General features: G+C 47.2%; 1 protein-coding gene across 23 annotated transcripts in view; it reads left to right on the top strand.

Moving 5' to 3' along the window:
- The window catches only part of Kiaa2012 (KIAA2012 homolog), a 136,518-nt gene that overhangs the window by 55,110 nt on the left and 59,740 nt on the right, over positions 1 to 21,668 (top strand). For 13 of the 23 annotated variants that reach the window (XR_015628853.1, XM_087567289.1, XM_087567284.1 and 10 more), the window contains 1 exon segment: positions 2,955 to 3,037. Coding sequence is in view for 21 of the 23 variants with exons in the window: in XM_087567289.1 (XP_087423415.1) it covers positions 2,955 to 3,037 (83 nt within the window). In the remaining 2 variants the exon portion in view is untranslated. 23 annotated transcript variants of the gene reach the window in all.

Raw genomic sequence — 21,668 nt, forward strand, 5'->3', positions numbered from 1 at the left:
CCCTCCACTCCACACACCCCTCACACCCCACACACCCCTCACACCCCTCACACCCCACACACCCCACACACCCCTCACACCCCTCACACCCCTCACACCCCTCCACCCCACACACCCCACACACCCCTCCACCCCACACACCCCACACCCCACACACCCCACACACCCCTCACACCCCACACACCCCTCACACCCCACACACCACCCCTCACATCCCACACACCCCTCCACCCCACACACCCCTCCACCCCACACACCCCACACACCCCTCACACCCCTCACACCCCACACACCCCTCACACCCCTCCACCCCACACACCCCACACACCCCTCACACCCCACACACCCCTCACACCCCACACACCCCACACACCCCTCACACCCCACACACCCCTCACACCCCACACACCCCTCCACCCCACACACCCGTCCACCCCACACACCCCACACACCCCACACACCCCACACACTCCACACACCCCTCACACCCCTCACACCCCACACACCCCTCACACCCCACACACCCCTCACACCCCACACACCCCACACACCCCTCCACTCCACACACCCCACACACTCCACACACCCCTCACACCCCTCACACCCCTCACACCCCTCCACTCCACACACCCCTCCACTCCACACACCCCTCACACCCCACACACCCCTCCACTCCACATACCCCTCACACCCCTCACACCCCTCACACCCCACACACCCTACACACCCCTCCACTCCACATACCCCTCACACCCCACACACCCACCCACCCACCCCACACACCCACCCCACCCACCCCACACACCCTACACAACCCACACACCCACCCCACACACCTACCCACCCACCCCACACACCCACCCACCCACCCCACACACCCACCCCACACAACCCACACACCCACCCACCCCACACACCCACCCACCCACCCCTCACACCCCCATTGCTCTATCTCACAGGAATGCAGCTGGAGTCTCAGCCCCTCCTTGACAGCATGGACCTCAGTAAATTACCAAGGTCTTGACCCAAGAGATGAGAAGCCTTAAGTGATTTTTCAGTCTCCTATCTAAAGATGTGTTTACATTTCTTGAACTCTGGCTGACTGACTCATTCTCCTGATGTTGCAAGAACTTCCCTTATGCACCAGGATTTATACATTTCATTTCTGAAAGACCCAGGGTTCTTTCCAAGACACTGTGAAGTGAACCTTGTCGCAGCACAATTCTGCTGGGTGGCTCTGTCCGGAGGATGGATCCAGGCAGCTGTGTGTGATGTGGCAAGGCTAACGAGAGGCAGTGGAGTACGGAAGGGAAGCATGAGACACAGCTCAGGACATCTGGGGTCTGGTTTCTGATCCAGCTTTTTTAAAGTGTAGGCTTGAAGCTACAGAAATCCATTCTTGGAGCCTCAGTTTCCCCTATCTGATTTAAACTTAAGATGTGTTTTAAGTTTATGCATGAGCCATTCTCAAACAAATCAGGAAGAAAACAATATCTGAGGGAACACAGAAAAGGGTGATCCTGTAAGAGACAGACACTGCCTTAGAATCAAAACTGATGAGGAGAGGTTTGGCTCAGCCAGCGGTTAAGAGCACTGACTACTCTTCCAGAGGTCCTGAGTTCCAATCCCAGCAACCACATGGTGACTCACTATAATGGGATCAGATGCCCTCTTCTGGCACAAAGGCACACATGCAGTCAGAACATTGTACACATAACAATTAAATAAACCTTAAACAAACAAACAATGAGAATACAGATTGTCACATGGCCACAGGCGCCTAAGGCCACTGATGAGTGTTGAGAAGTCGTTGTCATCTCAGGGCAGACTTATTCTTATTTACTTGAGTAGAGCCATATGCACAGCTAAATGTCACTCCCTAAATAGACATCTATTCATGAACACCCTGTCTTACAGCACCATGGAGTTCAAATCCATGAATTCAATCCTTCCACAAAACTTTACCAGTTGGAAGCTAGGTATAGTGGCAAGTGCCTCCAAGTTCAGCACTTGGAAGATAAAAGGTGGAGGATCAGGAGGAATTCAAGGTCATCCTTGGCTACACAATGAATTTGAGGCCAGCCTGAGCTACGTGAGACCCTGTCTCAAAACACCAAAGGGGCGGGCGCAGGGGGCGGAGAATGTCCAATGGTTGTTAGGAGCACTTGCTGCTCTTATGGAAGACCCAAGTTCAGTTCCCAGTACCCACATCAGGGAGTTCACCACTGCCCGTAACTCCAGCTCCAGATGGATCTGACACAATCTTCTGGCTCCATGGGCATCCACATCCACAGACACAGACCCATGAGCATTGGCACACACACATCATTTCAAAACATTTCCATCAGTTTATGGCCAGTTGTGCCTCTTGGGTCTTAATTTGCACGTCTGTGGTAAGCTGTGGCAGGGACAGTGACAGACAGTACAGGCTAATGCCACGTTGGCCCATGTGGAGGGCACCATCATGCCCACAGCCACAATGGTCATCGCCTCTCTCTGCTGCGTCGTCCAGCCAGCCTTTGGGGCCTCCACCTCTGAGGAGCAGGGGAAATCTCTCATCTCTCCCTGAACGCTTTCAGAAGCATTTTTCTATTTCAGCAAAGCGTGATCATACAAGAATTGATATTCAACAGCATCAGCAGTTTGTTTCCCATCAATATTCCCTTTTAAATTTCGGCTTTATCTGAATTCCGGTAACAAGAAGATTCTACTTTTGTTCTTTTAAATACCAATCAAAACAAGAAAGTCTGAATTTGAATATAAAGTTTAACCCAACTCAACAAGGTATTCAGACATGTCTCTAGAGATTGTGGCTGGTGCCCAGGAACGCCATGGGTGTGTGTTTATGATCTTTAATGCACATGAGCTGAGAATATATGGATGTGGCTCATATGAGAGTTCACGAGACCTGGAGCTGATGCCTTGATGCCCTTTCTCTCTGACTTTCACCATAGCAAACACTGGAGCCAGAGCCAGTCTTCGTGGGAGTCTTTATGAGAAAACCTCCTCATGTTCGGCTGAAGCAGCAGAGAGTCAGGTACAGTATTGACTCTGAATGAGCACAACACTGGGAGTCCAAACTTGCCTGAGGTTCTTGTCCTGACTTGCTGTGTGACCCCAAGTGAGCCTCTTCATCTCCTTGGGCCTCATTTGTCTCATCAGTAAAATGAGCAGGTAAACTGTACCGTCACCCGGTTCCTTTTACTCTCAAGCTTGGAATTTGGATTGTGTTGTGTGTGTGAAAAATCAAGGCAGACTTTCCCCAGACTTCTACAAAGTCAGAACAAGAGTAAGAGTACAGACACCAGCAGCTGAAAGCCAGAGGACACATTTCCTTCCAAGTCAGGAGAGAAAATAGTGATCGAGTTTGTTGTCACTTGTTGGTTTTAAGTCATCCAGGATAGGAGCTGGGAAGATGGCCCCATCAACAAAGAGCCTGCCACATAAGCAAGGGCTGAGTTCAGATCCCCAGACCCCACATACAGTAGCATACATTTGTAATGGCAGCACTGTGGGAGGTGAGCGGGAGACAGGCAGATCCTTAGAGCTCACTGAGCTGCCAGCCCAGCTGAATGGATGTTCTCCAGGTTAGTGAGAGACCACATCAACAAATAACATGGAGAACAGTAAAGGAAGACACCAGATGCCAACCTCTGACCATACGTGTGCATGCACACCCATGAGCACACACCACACATGCACGCACACACACACACCCATGGGCACATACACCATACATGCACACACGCCCATGAGCATATATGCACACAGGATAATTATGAAGAAGGAAGGTGATAATTTGGGTGGCTTGGGAATATCTAATGTTTCAAGGGATGTGTGCAGATTTATCAGTAAGTGGGCCTCTATCTGAAGCTCCGAGAGTGACATCCTCTTCAGTCTCAGGAGAAGCGAGTACGGAATTCCTAGAGCTGAATCCAGGGACCACCTGAGGCAGATGCTGACCACTGCTCCTCGGGATGCTTAGGTCCCTCCCCAGTCTGACAGCCTTGAGGGCAAACTCTCCATTCCTCCCTTATTCTCCAACTTCTGCTGCTGTTGGCCATTCCTCTCTTCTCCAGCACTTGAACAATCAGAGCAGAAATAAGTGTTCACGCATGTGTTTGAACTGAGCTCTCACGGTCAAACACCAGGCCCAAGTCAGGCCTCCACTGAAGCAAAGCATACCTAGGCCACTCTCCACTCCTGAAGAACCACAGAAACAATACACATGCATGCGCGCGCACTCATGTGCGCACACACACACACGTGTGTAACATATAAACTACTAGACGTATGTGTGTATGCGTGTACGTGTGTGTGTGTGTGTGTGTGTGTTGTTTGCCCCCATTGAAGACACTGAAGACCTTAAGTGATAACAATAACAACATAATAGAGACCTGTGACTAAGAACATACAGTGTATTTTGGAAATCCCATAGCTCAAAAGGCCATGCAAATACCTCCAGTACTCCTGCACGGTCCAAACTCATGCAGCCCTACAGCTTTACTGGAGGAGTCTGCAAAGAGTGACCCAGCCGTGACAGACTAACTAAGACTCGATGATAAACTTTGCAGTCAGGCTGAACTTTGGGTCTTAAGGTCCAAGCCTGGTTCATCTGCAAGGCCTTGGTAAGTTCACAGTCTCCGGGAATACCTGTGCCTCCTTTGCAGAATGGAGAAAGGGTTCCTTTCTGAGTTTCTTAGTTTGTTGGTGTCACCATAGCCTGCCTTCCTTTGAAAGGAACCCCGAGAGGAGAAGCCTTATGAGTAAAAGTCTAGGGAGCCCCACCAGCCACCAAGCCAAGAAAAACGGGGTGCAGGGTACAGGGGACTTCCTCTTGCCTCTCTCACCCCTCCCCCTTCTTCTTGAGTTCAGGGCCCTCTATTAGGTTAATACTGCCTCGGATTTTAACTACTTCCTCAACCCACTCCACAAATGACTAATTTTACGTTTACTACAAAGCATGTGGGAGGATTTAGAAACAAATTTCTGCCCAGCAGACTTCAGTTCCCTACCTTGATGGGCCAACCCACAGCCTCCCTGCCGCTGCTAGGGCCTTTCTTGCTCTGAAGCACAAAACCGGCTTGCCACAGTAGCAACAGCAGTAGTAACAGCGATTAGGCCCTTCTTTCTTTTCTATTAATCCCTACTGACTCAGCTCCTCCCGCCACCCTTTAGGGTCTGCTCATGGAAGTGCACTCACACAAAATACTTTTTTTTGGGTTTGGTTTGGTTTGGTTTGAAGTCACAGTACTATCTGAGTATCCCAATGGTGGAACTTTTTGGATACAGCAGACCTTTGAGAAGTCACAGGCCCAGACTGGGAAGTGTGAGGGAGTATGAGGGAGAGAAAGAAAGCCTGGTATTGCTGTCCAAGTTCAGCCCTGGGGTCCGGAGGCTGCCCCCGTGCGCCCCCTCCCGGCAGTACTGAAAAACTTCTGCTCCGAGTCTTGAGTGACTGCCTCGCTAAAACCCAAGCAGAAAAAGGCTCCAGCCTCCCCGTACCATTTCCAAGAAAAGGCCCTGAGGCACCCCTACTACACCTAGCCCGAGGTTCCGCGCTTCAGAGCCCAGTTCATCAGTGAACCGAGCGCCGCATCTGCCATCAGCAACTTCCTTGGAGTTAGAAGAGGGGATAAGTCAGAGAACTAGGGGGGAAAGGAGACTACAAGGGGAGAACTGTGGAGATGAAAAGAGCGATGAAAAAAAGAGAAAAGAGACAAGCAGACGTGTTTCAACTCCAAGCTCCCATTTCCCCTTTCAAATGAACGGCCTCCCCACTGTGAGCAGAATCAAGTATTTATGAAGGCATTTTTTGCATATTAATAGCTGAGCAGGCATGGAGCTGTGCCAGCTCTTAAGTCCTAAAGGTATGGTGCCCTTCTGAAAATACAGGTCTTTCCAGCTCCTCATAGAGTTTAGTTTTCTCCTTCAGATTTATTTCCCCTTCTGCCCTGTGGGTCCTCCTGGGGCCCTACAACTGATTAAGAGAAATTAGTTCCCAGGCTGCCTTCAGAGCCCAGGACTCCTCTTCCCTCTGTGGGTCACTGACATCAATTGCAGGCACATGCTTTTCCTCTTCCCCAAGGCCTCTAGGGAGAGGCTTGAGGTTGGGTGAGGTGCCCAGCACCTAAAAAGAATGCTAATTGTAAATGAAAGTTTCAGAAGGAGACGTTAATACATCCCTGCAGTGGGAGAGGAGAACGTAAAAAAGAAAAATGTGCAATTATTTCATTAACGTTAATAGTACTGTGTGTCCTTGGTGGGGACTGCATTTCATTTTTAAAAGGACAACATAGGAAGTGAGAAACAGAAGCGAAAAACATAAACAATTTATATAAAAATAAATAATAAGCAAGAATGTGAGCTATAGTTTAGTGGCGGTGCTTGACTATCATAGGCAAGCCCGGTGTCTGATCCGGAACACTCCCCCCCCCCACACACACACACACAGGTGACTGGGGGTTGGGGATGTAGTTCAGCTGGTCGAGGTCTATCTTAGAATGCACATGGCCCTGCTTCTGATCCCTGAGACCACATAAAACCAGGCACAGTGACACACACATGCAATACCAGCCCTCAGAGGTAAGGCTCAGAAAGTCAAAATCATCCAGCACAGAGCAACCTGAGATGTGAGATTTCCTGGAATCTGTGATTTAATACTGGGCGACATCAAGGTTCCAGATAGTTGGTGAGGAGGAGCCAGCCTGGGCATTACAAAACGCTGCCAGACCCCACTCACTGCGTGAGTGTTTCCACACATTGCTAAAAGTTCCCGGGGTAGCAAACTGAACCCATCCCCCTCTCCTTTTATTTCCTCCTCTTCCTCTTTCTCCTGCTTCCCCCCGCCCCCACCTTTCTTTTTTCTTTTTTGTTGTTATTATTGTTTGTTTTTGAGACAGAGTCTTACTATGTTGCCCAGTCTGGCCACTCTCCTACCTCAGTGGAATTATAGGCATATGCTACTACATCCAGTTGGATTGAATATTGAAAGTGCAAATCAAAATTATAAGTCAATCACAATTGCATCTGTGGTTGTTGATTTTTGTGTTTTGTTCTTAGGCATCCATGAGGGAGCTCAAAGTTAGGGTGCTCTGGGTTCCAACTTCATGTCCCCGAGATTGTTGTTTCTGTTCTCCTCTCCCATTCTTTTTTTTTTTTTTAAGATTTATTTTATGTATGTGAGCACACTGTAGCTGTCTTCAGACACACCAGAAGAGGCATCGGATCCCATTACAGATGGTTGTGAGCCACCATGTGGTTGCTGGGAATTGAACTCAGGATCTCTGGAAGAGCAGTCAGTGCTCTTAACTGCTGAGCCATCTCTCCAGCCCCCCCCCCATTCTTCTTTATTCTATGAAAAAGGACAGGTAAAGAGTTTGTTAATTTTCAAGATGGTGGTGACATGCCCATGTACTATCAGGACGCTGGAGACTGAAACAGGGGAGTTATCTACTTCAAAACCAAACTGAGCACACTGAATGGAAAAATTAAAAAAAAAATAAATAAGTAAATAAGTGTAATTTTGGGGGGGGACAGGGTCTCACTATGAGGACAACACTGCATGCACTCTGACTCACAGAGATCTGCCTTTGTCCCCAAAGTGCTGAGATTAGAGGCATTCGCTACCACACCCAGCTAACTAAATAATTTTTAAAGTATACATTATATCTGAGGGAAGACAAAATGAGCCCAGAGTCGCAATGTCCAGCAGGAGCCCATGCACAGCTGAGCAGCAGCGACGTTTCCTAAAACTGTTCTTTTAACAAATGAGCATTAATCTGACTGATGTGCAGTTAAATAGGGACGTCAGCATTTGCCTTCAAAGGGCCTCAACACTCTTTCAATACTTTATCCTTCCGAGACTCAGAGAGTCAATGAGCTTGTCTCTTATTCTCAGGTTTGCATCTCAGGTATGAACTTCTCTCGCCCACTGAGTTCTATGTAGATGGGACACATAAGTCTCTAAGCTCTGGTTCACAGAGAAGCCAGAGAGGTTGCCAGTAGGATATCAAAGAACAAACTGAAACCTTAGCTAGATTTCCCAAGAATAACTGCATCCGTCTATTTAAAATAAAGAAGCCAGGCTCGATGATGTACACCTCTAAGCCCAGCACCAGAGAGGCCAAAGCAGGTGGATCTCGCGGAGTTCCAGCTTTGTCTACATAGTGAGTTTCAGAACAGCCAGAGCTATGCAGAAAGACCCTGCTTCACATAGATGATAGATAGATGGATGATACATACATACATACATACATACATACATACATACACACACACATACATACTTAGATGATAGATACATACATACATACATACATACATAGATGATAAATAGATGATAGATGGATGATAGATAGATAGATAGATAGATAGATAGATAGATAGATAGATAGATAGATAGATAGCTTCACCAGTCTTTTCCTTACTCAATTTCCCTTGCTCAAGCCAACTGCAGTCTAGGAAGGGGAAGGACACTTTCTCACACGCTGCTTCTCGGGTGTTTTGATCTGGAATTTTGTTGTTGTTGCCTTGTAGAGATCAGAACTTTGGCAATGCCTTAAAAGTCTTCTTAAACTGGACTGACGCCCCTCTTCCTCATGCCACAGAGCCATTTCTATTTCCACCTGTCCTAGCTAGCTTAGGTTTCATGAGTTTACTATAGCATGAATTTGCATTTGCTCTTATGTGTCTTAAGTTTATCATTTGAGGATTTCAAAAGGCAGCCTGTCTCATTCGGACTGTGATGAGATTTGGGTCGAATAAGACTGTGCCTCATCTGTTTCAGGCCTGTTTGAAGTTCTTATTAGCCTTCCTCCTTCGGGACAATAAGGTCATACGTGTTCCTGTAGACACACTGTGTTTTGTATAAAGGTTTGAAAGAAACCTTTTCTATCGGGGCCCCACTAAGCCATCTCATAACTTGTCTTCTGGTTAACGTTTTAGCTAAGCTTCCAAGCTTTAAACCTAGTTTATCTTCGTATTCTGTTGTCTCACACAACTCACATGAAAGCCTCTGAAAATACTTCATCAGCATGAAAAAGTTTGTGTCATAGAAAACTCGCAGTCTGTAGAAATACATAATTCATAGGTAAAGCCCACAGTCCTTGGAGGTGGATTCCAGGTGACCACGTTTTACCTCCATGATAACAATTACAAAGTTGAGTCCCGTTCTCCCACACCTCCTACAGCCTTCGGTGCTACAGAATGTCAGCGGCCATTTGGACTTGGTCTTCCTACTCTGGCAAAACTCCTCGTCAGGGGCACGTCTGGGGCTGTCTCTTGGCGTCCTCCTTAGAGATCCTCATGAAGACATGAATTCTAGCGTTGATACCAACAATTACCTCTCTTTATTTCCTGTTAAAGGAGGGGGGAACATCCTTCCCCTCTCTCTCTCCACTTCTTTCATTTTTATAAATATTTCTTTGGTTGTGAAACTTGATTCAAAGATTTCTGAAAACCTAAGCAAAATTCCTTTCTGGCCCAAGTCTACCCAAATCTGTCCACTCCCAAAATCCCTAGACAGTTCAAACACAATTTCCTAGAAGGGTTTACATTTTATTTTTATTACAAAACCAAAGTTTTATGTGTTGGATTTATGTGGCAATCATTGTTCTAATAATTCCGTATTTACTGATCTCTTGGTTGTTGGTGACACATAACACTTGCCCACTTAAGGCTTTGTTCTTTTTTCTATTTATGATGGATGATTTCAAACATATGTAACGTGAAGGGAAGAGCACGTCAAACCTCCATGCTCCCGCCCACAAATTTGAACGATTAGCTCCCCATTATCTTGAGGGGATCTTTCTGAATAAGTGATGGCAGCCAATAGAGTGCAGGTTCATGGGAAGGACTTAGGATTATCTCCCTCAATCCATTGTGGGTGCAGTTATCGTCTCCATTTTACACATAAGGAAATGGATGTCAGGACCACCAGGGCCCTGTTCACATGTGGCCTGCCCCCTCCCCCCAGCGGCCTGGCAGATTGAGGGGCCCATTTAGATCCCCTCTTCTTGCTTCCTGACGCTGTGGTCTGAGGCAGGTATCCTTAACCTGAGATTCAGTTTCCTTCTGTATAAAAGAGCATTTCCCCTTTGGGGTCCCACAAGGATTATGTGAAACAGTAGAATTTGCACAGCGCTAGGCACAGGAGGCCTTTCAAAGGAATAGAACTACTGCTATTCCCCTGTTGTCTGCCTTGAAAGCTGTTACCAGAGAAACTTGGAGCTTATGTGGGGAGGAAGGAGGCAGGGAGTTTGGGGACTATAAACACTTTGGGCTCCCTACACCAGAGCAAAGGCTGGGGGGGGGGGTTGGGTTGGGATGACGACAATTTAGAAGCTAGAGCCTGTGGAGCAGAGAGGACAGTGAGGACAGGTTTGCTTTCTTCCTCCAGCCCCCTTCTGTCCCAGCATTACTGGGACTAGCTCAACTTCATAGCCTTTCTAAATTATAAGCTTTGATGGCCTGATCTAGGACTCAAACCACCATGGGTAACTTTGTTTCTCTAGTGTCTGATTTAAGATGACCCTTTTAAAGTAGAATCAAGTTGAGGTTCCCTGTTAATTGTCAAAGTGGAGAAGTCACACCAGTAAAATCGAGTTGGGGACATAAGCCCCGACTTAGAAGGAACTGGAGTTGGGGAGGGAGGTAGTGTCTAGTTTCACCTCCCTCATCCTTCTATTTCCAGAGAGGTTCCTGCCTGAGCGCCCCTAGACACCCCTCACAGACACCACTGGGCTCCACCTCCAGGGGTAGAGTGGATTTCTCTTTTGGCTCAAAAGGTTTCTCCTCCAGCTCCAGCTAGGCCAGATAAACAATGATTGTGTTGTGTCAACAAAGCACTTAATTAAATTGAGGACAATATCAATTAGAATTCCTGGATAAGATTTGCTTCCAGATAATGGAAGGCCTGGAGCTAAAGTGCCCTGTGGTTCATTACTGAAAATCTAGAGAAGAATGAAGTGAGCACTTTTATGTAGGTGGAGAAACTGAGGCACAGAAAGCTTGGGGACTTAGCCAAAAAAAAAAAAAAAAAAAAAAAAAAAAAAAAAAAAAAAGCACCAAATTAGCCCTCACAGAGGTAAGGGCTAGAACTGCTGGATTTCTGTTTCTTAGACCAGGGCTTAGTACTAGTGAGCGAATTTCATAAACACTGAGGAGAATGCCAACAACTGTTATAGACTTGAGATACGAAAAGTAGGTGAAGGGCTTGGGCTAGAGTCTTGCTTGCCTAGTGTGCTTGAAATCCTGGGTTCAATCCTTACCACTGCAGAACCTGGCGTGGTGGCTGGCACCCGCCTGTAATCCCCGCTCAGCAAGCAGAGGTAAGAGAAGCAGAAACTCAAGTTCACCCTCAGCTATGAAGGGAATTCAAAGTCAGCTTGAGATATATGAGAGCCCATCTCCAAAAAAGGAAGGGCAGAAAAAAGTGCTGGGGACCAAAATTCTTAACAGAAGGGAAAAAGGAACCCTTTTAATGCCTAAAGGCCAACTGTTTCCATCCTGCCCACTGCTCCTAAAAAAATCCCATGCCCTACATGTTGCCAGGCACATGCATACACACATACATATACATTCATATACTTACATAAACATACATACACATGCATACACATACATACATTCATATATACATACACTTATATATACTCACATACACATACACTTACATACATACACTTACATGCATACATATACATACATACACATATACATACATAAACATACATACATATACATACAGTTACATATACATATATACATACACATACATTCACATACACATACACATACACTTACATATACTCACATACACATACACTTACATGCATACATATACATACATACACATATACATACATGCACTACATACATTCACATATGCATACATATACATATACTCACATATACATACACATACATACACATACACTTACATACATACACCCACACATTACAAAGCAGTGGGACCTCAGGTGGCAGCGATGAGTGGGATGGAGTCACATCCCAGTGAGGATGCTGGGCACACGGATGATGGATGGAAACAAGCAGTAGGCTGCAGACCCTTTGTCCCCTGGGAGACTGAGTTTGAGGTAAGATCTTGCTGATCCTTTGTGGCTTTCTGTGCATGAGACTGCTCTGCTCTCCCAAGCAGGGAGACCAGAACAGAGACAGGTAAGAGGAGCACTTGGGGGTGGCTGGGCGGAAGGTAGTTGGCAGTGTCTGCAGTGACAGCAGCCATCACAGACCTCTCCTTTGGAAGAATCCAATCACCAGGAGCCTGCAAAGTTCCTAGGACAACCCGGCCCCGCCCCTGTTCCTGGTGCTACTGAATTTTACCGTCCTAGGCTTCCAGTGGAAGAAACAACTAGGCCTTAGAAGGCAAAACTCAGGGAACTGACGGGTCAGGCTCTTTCAGGATTTAGTTGTGGGGAGGGAGGTTCAAATCCCAGCCCTTCTCCTCTACACCAAGTGACAGAATCACCCTTCCCCACCAAAGGTTCAAAGCTCCCAAAGCATAGGAGGCTAAGGCCATGGAGCCTTAGTGATCAGGATTCTTGCTTTTGTTTGCTCACAGGAGGGGACAAATGTCCCCGGTGCATATAGGCTTGATGGGACAACTTAAAGGTCTCCCAGGGTTTCAACTAAGGCATGTGCTCCCTCCTCCCACCCGTTAAGATAAAGGTGGGGTGTGTTCCCCAACACCCTTCAAGTCTTGGCTTTCCAGGCTCTCTCCCCCTCCTCCTGTTCTTTCCCCAAAGCTCAGCCTGCCCACAGGTTCCCAGAGAGTTTTGGCAACTGGCTCTTAGGCAGAACGGAGCTGTGAGCTGCGTGGGAGGTGAGGCGGTTAGACGGCCAGAGCGTTGCAGCCTTCTTAATGAGGGCCAGGAGCTCCTGTTGGAGCCATTAAGCGGCAGCTACAAAGGTGGGGAACCCCAATTAGAAAGGAGTGGGAGACATCAGGAGGAGGCCCCGCAGGACAGATCCTTGTCTTGGGTGACTCTGTGGGACTCGTGGGTGGAGCTGTAGCTGTTTGGATTCAGAGTGTCATTTTAAAGTGAGAGATCCCAAGGTCTGTTTGTAGAGCAGCGTGTGATGCTTCAAGGAATCTCAAGGGAGGAGGAGTCTATAGTTCAGATATTGCAACCCGAGAGTACTTAAAGAAATGATAAGCTATTTACTTAATTCTAACGCACATCCCCTTTCAGTTCAGCCCACGTGAGCCTGTGGACATTTGTATTCAGCCGAGCGCTCCCTTCTGTTGATAGCTCAACCGAATCGCATTGTGTTTACAGCAAGATAATAACCCTGGATTTTCCATGGCTCATTCTGTCAGAGTATAAGATTAGCTCTTGAATTCATTAACAGTCGTCTCCTTTTAAATGTCAGATAACTGTTTAAACGCCAAGCCCTTGCGCAATGTCTTCTGTGCAATTCAAATCAGCTTTACCAAATTAACTCGTTCGTCTTTATTGTTTCAGTTACTACAGAGAAAGTCTCCCAGGTATTTTTAGCAGAACCTCAAAATAGTCAAATATTTACAGCACAACTTAGGGAAGGGGGCTGGGTCAGTTGTGATTTTTTTCTCTGAAATTTGTCACCTTTCCGTCTGTTCTAAATCATTTCCGCCAAAGAGTGCACGTGAAAAACAAAACCGGCTTTGGGCTTCTGCTTCCTTCCAGCTCCACCCCCACCCCCACCCCTTTCCCTTCCTTCTGGGTTTTTTCTACTTCCTGGTTTTAGAGAGGGTGACCCTGGGTTTCTCTTTAGGCCCCGGGTGCTTGCTCCCAACATACCCTAGAGCTGCTAGTGCTCTCCCCTGCAAACACAAAGGATCAGAGTGGAGCCCCAAAGGCTGGAGCAGAGTGGGTCGGCAAAGCAAGAACTCCGCTTTCTTTTTTAAAGAGCCCCAGCCTGAGCTGGACCTCCAAAATAAGGAGACCGCGGACACACAGACAGCTTGCCGTGCTGACTGGGAAAGACTGGATCTGCTCCAAACCGGCAGTACCCCAACACCCACTGTGGGTTCCACTGTCACCTCCTCAGAGAGGTCCCCGCTGATTGCCCCAAGGCATATCACCGACTGCCCTGCATCAGTTGCCAGTCTATTACTATTACGATGTCTTCACGGATGAGTCACCAGCCAAAATCACCTGCTGACCCATGCTGGCTTGTCCAGCACAAGACAGCCACTATAAATACTCATCTGACCAACAGACACGAACCACCCAAGCCCATGGCCTGCTTTTCTGCGTCCAGCTCTCTGGCTTTTTCTCCCCTTTCTCCTCTCAGGATCAGCTTTATATGTTTAATTTTCTCTACTCCCAGCCTCTCTCTTACCATCACCCATTCGCTGAACCACTCAGACATTGTCATCTCCATCATCATCGCCATCAACAGGACTCGTGACAGCAGACCACCATGCTACAACTGATGGCTCCTACAGGACAGAGAGGAGCAGAGTGGTCAAGGAAACTCTTAGAGAAAAAAACCCAGGAGTCAAGGTGTGGAGGGAAAGGCCTTGACTACCGACTGTTTCAAGTTGGACTCCACATGGGAGTTGAAGTAATTGCAGCCATTGGACCTAGTCTTGGCCCTGCCCTTGCCCTTTTGCCCAACACAAACTCTCTTGTTGATAATGAAGAAATTTCTCTCAAATGTCGCTGATGTCCATCCCCATCCAGTCCTCCATGAAGGACCGTGGGGCTTGGTGGCTTGAATCCTGTCAGATCTAGCTCGAACCAAAAGCTTTCATTGGAGAAGAGAGGCAAGAGAAATCTCTGAAAAACTGAGCAGATATATGTCTGAATGACAAAAACTTAGATAAACATTTTTCCAGAAAAAAAATTTTTTTTCTTTAGGCATGTTTCAAAACAAAGGAAATGGATGTGGTTGTTCACTGGAATGGCAGCCACGTGTAAGGACTCACTGACTGTTAATTCCTCATAAATGCTCACAAGTAATATAAGTGCTATGGGAGGGATGGTTTATGGCTGCCAGGAGAGACAGACATCTGAGAGTTAGCCTCCTAGAAAATATGGAACTGATCAAATTCCCACCCAGGGTGATCTCATAGCACATTAATGTATGTGGCCCCAGCAAATTGGCACACACACCCCAAATAAATAACTCTTCTCTGTGCAAATGAGAGAGCAGTGCCTCAGGAGGTCAGACCTGTGGAGGTCAAGGAACATCTGCGAAGGGTGCTTCTTGTCCCCTCCCCATCTGCCGTGCGGTGGTCTGGACACATAGCTGCCTCCGGTGTTCGTCACTTCTCCAGTCCTTACTCTTCAGCTCAGTAAATTGTGCATTCTCCATCTCGGAGCCAGGCATTGCTGGGACCGGGGAACAAGACAGCCTTGGCTCCTACCCTCGAGGAGCTCACTGTCCCCCTGGTGCTGGTGCGGAAGAAACTGCACGGCCACCACAATCATTGCAGGCTGTAGCAGAGAGTGTTCAATCCTCTGGGAGTCCACAAGGATGCAGACAAACCAGACCTGAGGATGAGGAGGAATCAGAAGTGAATGGGGGTTCCCAACAGAGCCCAGCCTGTGAAGGCCCTGCTCCAGGAACAGCCTGTGTTGACGGCAGTCCTCAGCCCTTGGTTTTCCTATAGCAATGAAAACACTTCATGCCCTCGCCTAAAATCATGCCACCCCCTCCATCCTCAGCTGCCCCTCAGTGCCCTTCTGCTGCGTTTTCTTCAGATGGAGGATGAATCACACTCCGCATGGTCTCCATCTTTATTGTTTCTACCCTCTCCGCAGACTTCGGAGTGCTCTTCATGAGGGTGCAGATGTCGTCCTCACTGTCTCTCCTGTCTCTCCCTACTCTGCTGTGCATGAAAAAGACACCCAATAAGTATTTGTCAAATGACAGAAAGAAGCCAAATAGACCAGCACCAGGCAAGAAGAGGGCCTCGTAAACATTTTAAGATGGTTGGCCCCCCTTCATTCCAAGGGCAGTGGCCTTTGAGGAAGGGCATGGTCATTTTCCACTGAGATCACCCAGGTTGTAGTGGGAGGCATGGGCTGAAAGGCAGCTTCAGATCAAACTTTCGGTGCTCTGAAATGTGACACCATTTGCTCATTTTGGTGACCACAGAGAGGGTGGCCCAAGAGATCATAGAGCCCCTGGGGCCTCCCAGACTCCTTTCTTGGCCCACTCTTCCTTCCTCTCCTCCACATTTGTTCAAATCACTCTTCCTAGCACAGCAAGCACCCTCTTAGCTTGCACATAAGCCCAACTCTTGCCGCAATCTTATATACTGCAAGATAGACATGATGACCGTTCATGGGAGTTATGGGGATATTTTTTAAAATCACATCTTAAAAAGATATGGAGGTGCTAGCCTATCACCAACCCTGACACTTTTGGAGTGGTTGAGAGCTGCTTGGGCTACAGAGTGAGAGACTGTCACAAAAAGAAAAAAAAATGGTCTTAACTCTTCCAAATGCCATCTACATGGCTTCGGGCAAGTTGGTTTCCTGATCTGTGTGATGTGGGGGCAGCCAGACTTGCCTCCCAGGGTTGCTGGGAGTGGTAAATGAAATAATTACCACCCCGGGAAGGTCCATTGCCCCACGTCTCTGGATCCTATTAGCTAGTCTGATTGTTCTCTACATGTATGTATCCCCCGTGTCTTCTGCAGTAAAAAGAGATGTTGCTATTAGTGTTGCCATGATGAAAAAAATGCTTTTTATAAATATTAGGGGGTTTGGACCAGCTCTTGTTGCCTGTGTATCGTTCCTCTGAAAGTCGGGCTTTCTGCCTCTCACAGGGAGCCCCACAGTCCTTGGAGGCGGCAGCTCAGAAGACGGGAGAGCCTCAAAGTTGTATAAATAAAGGGCTGATATGTTCAAACGAAAAAGAATTTTACACACGCAAGCTGCACATCGACATGACGCCGTTCCTGAAGGTGATCTCACACTGAGAAGACAGGGGGTTTATAGACACATACACAGGAATGCTGGTTAATACACTTCTGCATGCTACAAAAACAGCTCAGAAGTCCCTCTGCGCTCTTACTTTATCAGAAAGGACAGAAAATAGGCAGGTTGTAGCAGATGAAGAAAGAACAAATTAGGACAGTAATCCCAGCCAGCCATCAGGGACAAACCAGTTGGGTGTCTGGTTTAGGTAGTGGGGGACAGTAGAACAGAGAGAAAAAGGATAACTTTGAACTGCCTCATAAAACAGGTAAATAGGGTTCATTTCATCTTGACTATAGCCAGCATAATTGCTACTGTTTGCCCCTATAACTTGGTAGAGTGATGTTCCTAAATACACTGGTTCTTGGGTTAATTATTTCAAAGTTAGCTGTGGATTCTCTCCTGGATATTGGCTCTGGTCTTCTGTTCTCTAACAGTTCACTGATCTCCCTTCTGGGTAAGGGCACTGAGCACTCCTGAGGTGAGGATGTCACGGGTCCTCCTTTGCTGTGCTCCCTCCCACTCCAGCATGTGGCAGAGCCCTGGCCCATGGATGGTGCTCCTCAGCTGCTCATACGTTAGCCCTCACTTTCATCCTGTAGCCCTTTAGTTGAAGGCCCTCTCCCAGCATCATCTTTGGGCTCTTCAGAGTATATGGAATTGAAAAATGCTACAGAGTCAAAGAAACTGACCCAGAACAGAATCAAGATGGGCGTGAAGAGCTTCAGATCTCCCATACGACCCTAGTAGACCCCATCCTAGACCCTTGGTGAGAAGTGACAAGGAAAGACAGACACAGGCGAGGACAAACACTTGAGACTCATAAGGACATGCTCTCTACTGCTGTCGGGACTGACAGGAACTGGGAATGTCATAAGGACCACTGTCCTAACCTCAACTAATCCAGAATCCTCAGACCATGCCTCTGTGGGCTTCCCTGAGCTCATTCTGCAAGGTGGGACCTTGACAAAGAGTCATGCAAATAGTTAATGGCATGTACATGCTCGGAATCTTAGCGATTGGGAAGCAGATGCAGGAGGATCGGGAATTCAACATCAGTTTCAGCTATGTAGGGAATCTGACGCCACCCTTGACCACATGAGACCCCATTTCCAAAACAAAAAAACCAGTAAGTTTACCCCAAATCTATTTATCTCTGTAGCTTTCCTTAAGCTTCATCCTAGTCTGCTGTATTGGAGGTAAGATGACTCCTGGCCTTTTCTCTTAGAGTCATTCCAGAACTAAAAGATCCAGCTTGGATCAGGTGTTCTAAAAGCCCTTGGCCCAGCCTGGATCCGCGGAATGACAGTGGGGAAAAGAAGCATATCTTACAGGGTACTTAAATCACAAGACAGGAAGGTGACTTCCGGACAAGAGAGGTTTGCTATAAGCATTAAAAAAAAAGTTTACCAAACTGTTAACTTATGTTAGTGAAATGATCCCTATTCTGTATTCTTTCAAGAAAGAATTTCTTCGTATAGCTCTGACTGCCCTGGAACTTGCTCTGTAGACCAGGCTGGCCTTGAATCTGGAGATCCACCTGGCCAACTCCAGAGTGCTGAGATTAAAAGTGTGTGCCCACCATGCCCAGCTTGACACGATCCCTTTTCTTCTAACAACAGTTTTGTGTTTGTCTTAGAGCTTAAAGAATTATGTCTCAGACCTTCTGAAGCAGTGATTTTATCACCATTGTCAATCTCTGTTTATCCATTTGTTCAGTTAATATTTTGAGTGCCTACTATGTGCTTGGCACCTTCTGAGTATCTAGGCTATGTCCGTGAACAAAATAGACTAAGACAGGCTGGGGATGTAGCTTAGTCAGAGAGAACTCGCCTAGCATGCACAAGGTTCTAGATTCCATCTCCAGCACAAGGGGAAAAAAAAAGGCCAAGATCCCTGCCCTATTCCAGGATAGTGCAGGGGAAAAAACACTAACCATAACAAATAAGCAAAGATGTAGTACGTCTATGGTGACCGTTGCTAAGGAAACAAAGTGAGAATGTGTGTATGGGGCAACTGAAAAGCACACCATTCAAAGTGGGGAATTCTGAAAGTCTAATTAATCTAGATGAGTGCAGAATGTGCCTATACTGCATGCTGACCTAAACGGTCTTTTGTGCTCCATCAAGAAGACAGAAGGAATAGACAGGAAGCGTCAACTCCACAGCTGCTGCAGCCTGATAGCAAGTAGAGCTCTCAAGCTCAAGGTGACTGAGTAAGAGGCAACCATTCCTGGAGTTAGAGCAGCCCCCACCTATACTAATTTTATTCACATAGGCAGGCACATCCCATGACCCAGAGAATCCCTGCCAGTGCCTGCTGCAGTCACGTCAGAGAATGCTGTGACTACAATGAGGGTAACAAGAAATAAGGCCTGGTTTAAGACTCTGTCCAAGGGGTTGGGGATTTAGCTCAGTGGTAGAGCGCTTGCCTAGCAAGCGCAAGGCCCTGGGTTCGGTCCTCAGCTCCGGAAAGTTCAAGATGCAACTAATGCATGAGGTTTGGATGATATTGCCAGGAAATACACTTAGGACGGCAACTGTTGGCTTCCCAAGAGAAAGAAGCAAGATCAGGATGAATGGTAATATTAAGGTGTCAAGCCAGTAGTTAGCAAGCCCCAGGTCTTCACTGATCCTGAGTGGCCTTCCAACATTCTGGGACACCATTTCCTCTCTGCAAAAGGGAGATGATAAAAACAGTCTCTCCACACCTGCTTCTCAACCATGAGGTGAGAATTACACAAAATAACAGTTTTATAAACATGTTCACGGCTGTAACAGACTCAGCCCAGGGGAACCAGGCTAAGCCAGGGTCCCTGCTAAGGCCAAGCCCCTGACCCATCGAACCTTGTTTAAACTTCCCACCTGCCTTTTCAGATCCCCCTCACTGGAAAAGCTGATGTTCACAGAGGCCCCCACAACATGGCTGACACACAGAGAACTAGGTCTCTCTATTCTGCTTCTGTGAAGAATTTAATTTCACATCTTTGCTCTAGCCTCAGAACCTGAGGAGCAGCAATTTGATAATGATTTCAAAAGCATCCACAAAATACTTTATGAATTTCATAAGTTAATTTTTTATTGTAAAAAAAAGAACAGGGTTTTTGTTTCATTTAACACTATTTGGGGTGTGTGTGTGTGTGTGTGTGTGTGTGTGTAGGGTAGAGGACAACTTTTCAGTCAGTTCTCGCCTTCCACCATGTGGATCCTGGGGATCATACTCAGATCTCCAGGCTTGGCAAAAAGTGACTTAACCGCTGATCGCTGACACTCGTCCCTTATTATTCCTATTCCTTCTTCTTAGGTTGGTTGGTTGGTTGGTTTGTTGGTTGTTTTTATGTAGCCCTGTCTGCCTGGCACTGTGGAGATCTGCCTGTCTCCCACATGATGGGATTGAAGCCACGCACCGCCACCCTGGCCCTTGGGACATTTTTGCTTGTACCATTGTTTGGCAATGCTGGAAGTCAGGGTCAGGTCTGTGGTGCGTGCTGAGCAAGTGTTTTATCACTGAGCTACACCCTGGTCCCTAGAGTCTTCGTAAAATGCCAGAAAAATTGGACTACTGTAGAGGTTGAAACTGTCAAACAAGAGATTAACTTTGGAGAGTTACTGGGTAGGAGCACTTGCTGCTGGATCTGAGTTTCCATCTCTAGCACGTTTTAAGAAAGTAGGGCAAGGTGTGTGTGTGTGTGTGTGTGTGTGTTAAATGCTTGCTATCATTAAGAAAGTGTTGAAAGAGCCAAGAGGTAGTGGTACACTCGGGAGGCAGAGACAGGTGGATCTCCACGAGTCCAAGGACAGCCTGGTCTACAGAGCAAGTTCTAGGATAGTTGGATACATAGAGAAGATAATCTGCATCTTGAGGGGGGGCAAGAGGTGTTGAACCCACTTGGTGGTTAACAACCATGTGTAATCCAATTCTAGGGTATCTGATGCTCTTTTCTGGCTCCTTTGGGCCCCCAAAATTAAAGATTCTGTGTTGGGGTATCAAATGTCTTGTTATACAGAATATCCAAATGTATTTTCCAAGTTGCACATCTGGGGAACTTTCTGTAGCATCTGTCTTCTGTTCATTTCTTAACAAGGTCTTTGGGCTGGAGAGATGGCTCAGAGGTTAAGAGCTCCAACTGCTCTTCCAGAGGTCCTGAGTTCAAATCCCAGCAACCACATGGTGGCTCACAACCATCTGTAATGGGATCTGATACCCTCTTCTGGTGTGTCTGAAGACAGCGACAGTGTACTCATACATAAAATAAATAAATAAATCTTAAAAAAAAAAAAACACAAGGTCTTTGGTAGTACAGGTTAACCTTGAACTACGTTGCTGAGGATGGCCTTAAATTTCTGATCCTCCTGCCTCCACCTCTCAAACGCTGGGACTTAAGTCCACCCTTAAGCTCTCTGTGTTACTTATTATCCTCACCTCTCTGACAGAGGGCCAGAGACAAGTGACAAGGCAAGTGGAGAAGGACAGAAGCCCCCTTCCTCCTTCTGTATCCCATGCTCCCCGTCTTGTGGTGCCCTAGAGAAGCCTAATGTTGGTTGGGCATTAAAGCACCATGCCCAGACAGAGCGCCCAGCCTGAGGGTGGAGGCCTAGGCTGCTAGAGGTTTTCCAAGATTAAGGAGTGGAAACTGAGGCTCGGGAGTCAGGTGGTTCCTGGTCTGTAAGTCACAAGGGTTGCAGCTAGGTCTTGAGAGTCAGCCTTGGACTCTACTGGCCTGTGTGTCAC

This window comes from Rattus norvegicus, chromosome 9, assembly GCF_021556685.1.
Source record: "Rattus norvegicus strain SHRSP/BbbUtx chromosome 9, alternate assembly SHRSP_T2T, whole genome shotgun sequence".
NCBI classification, from domain to species: domain Eukaryota; kingdom Metazoa; phylum Chordata; class Mammalia; order Rodentia; family Muridae; genus Rattus; species Rattus norvegicus.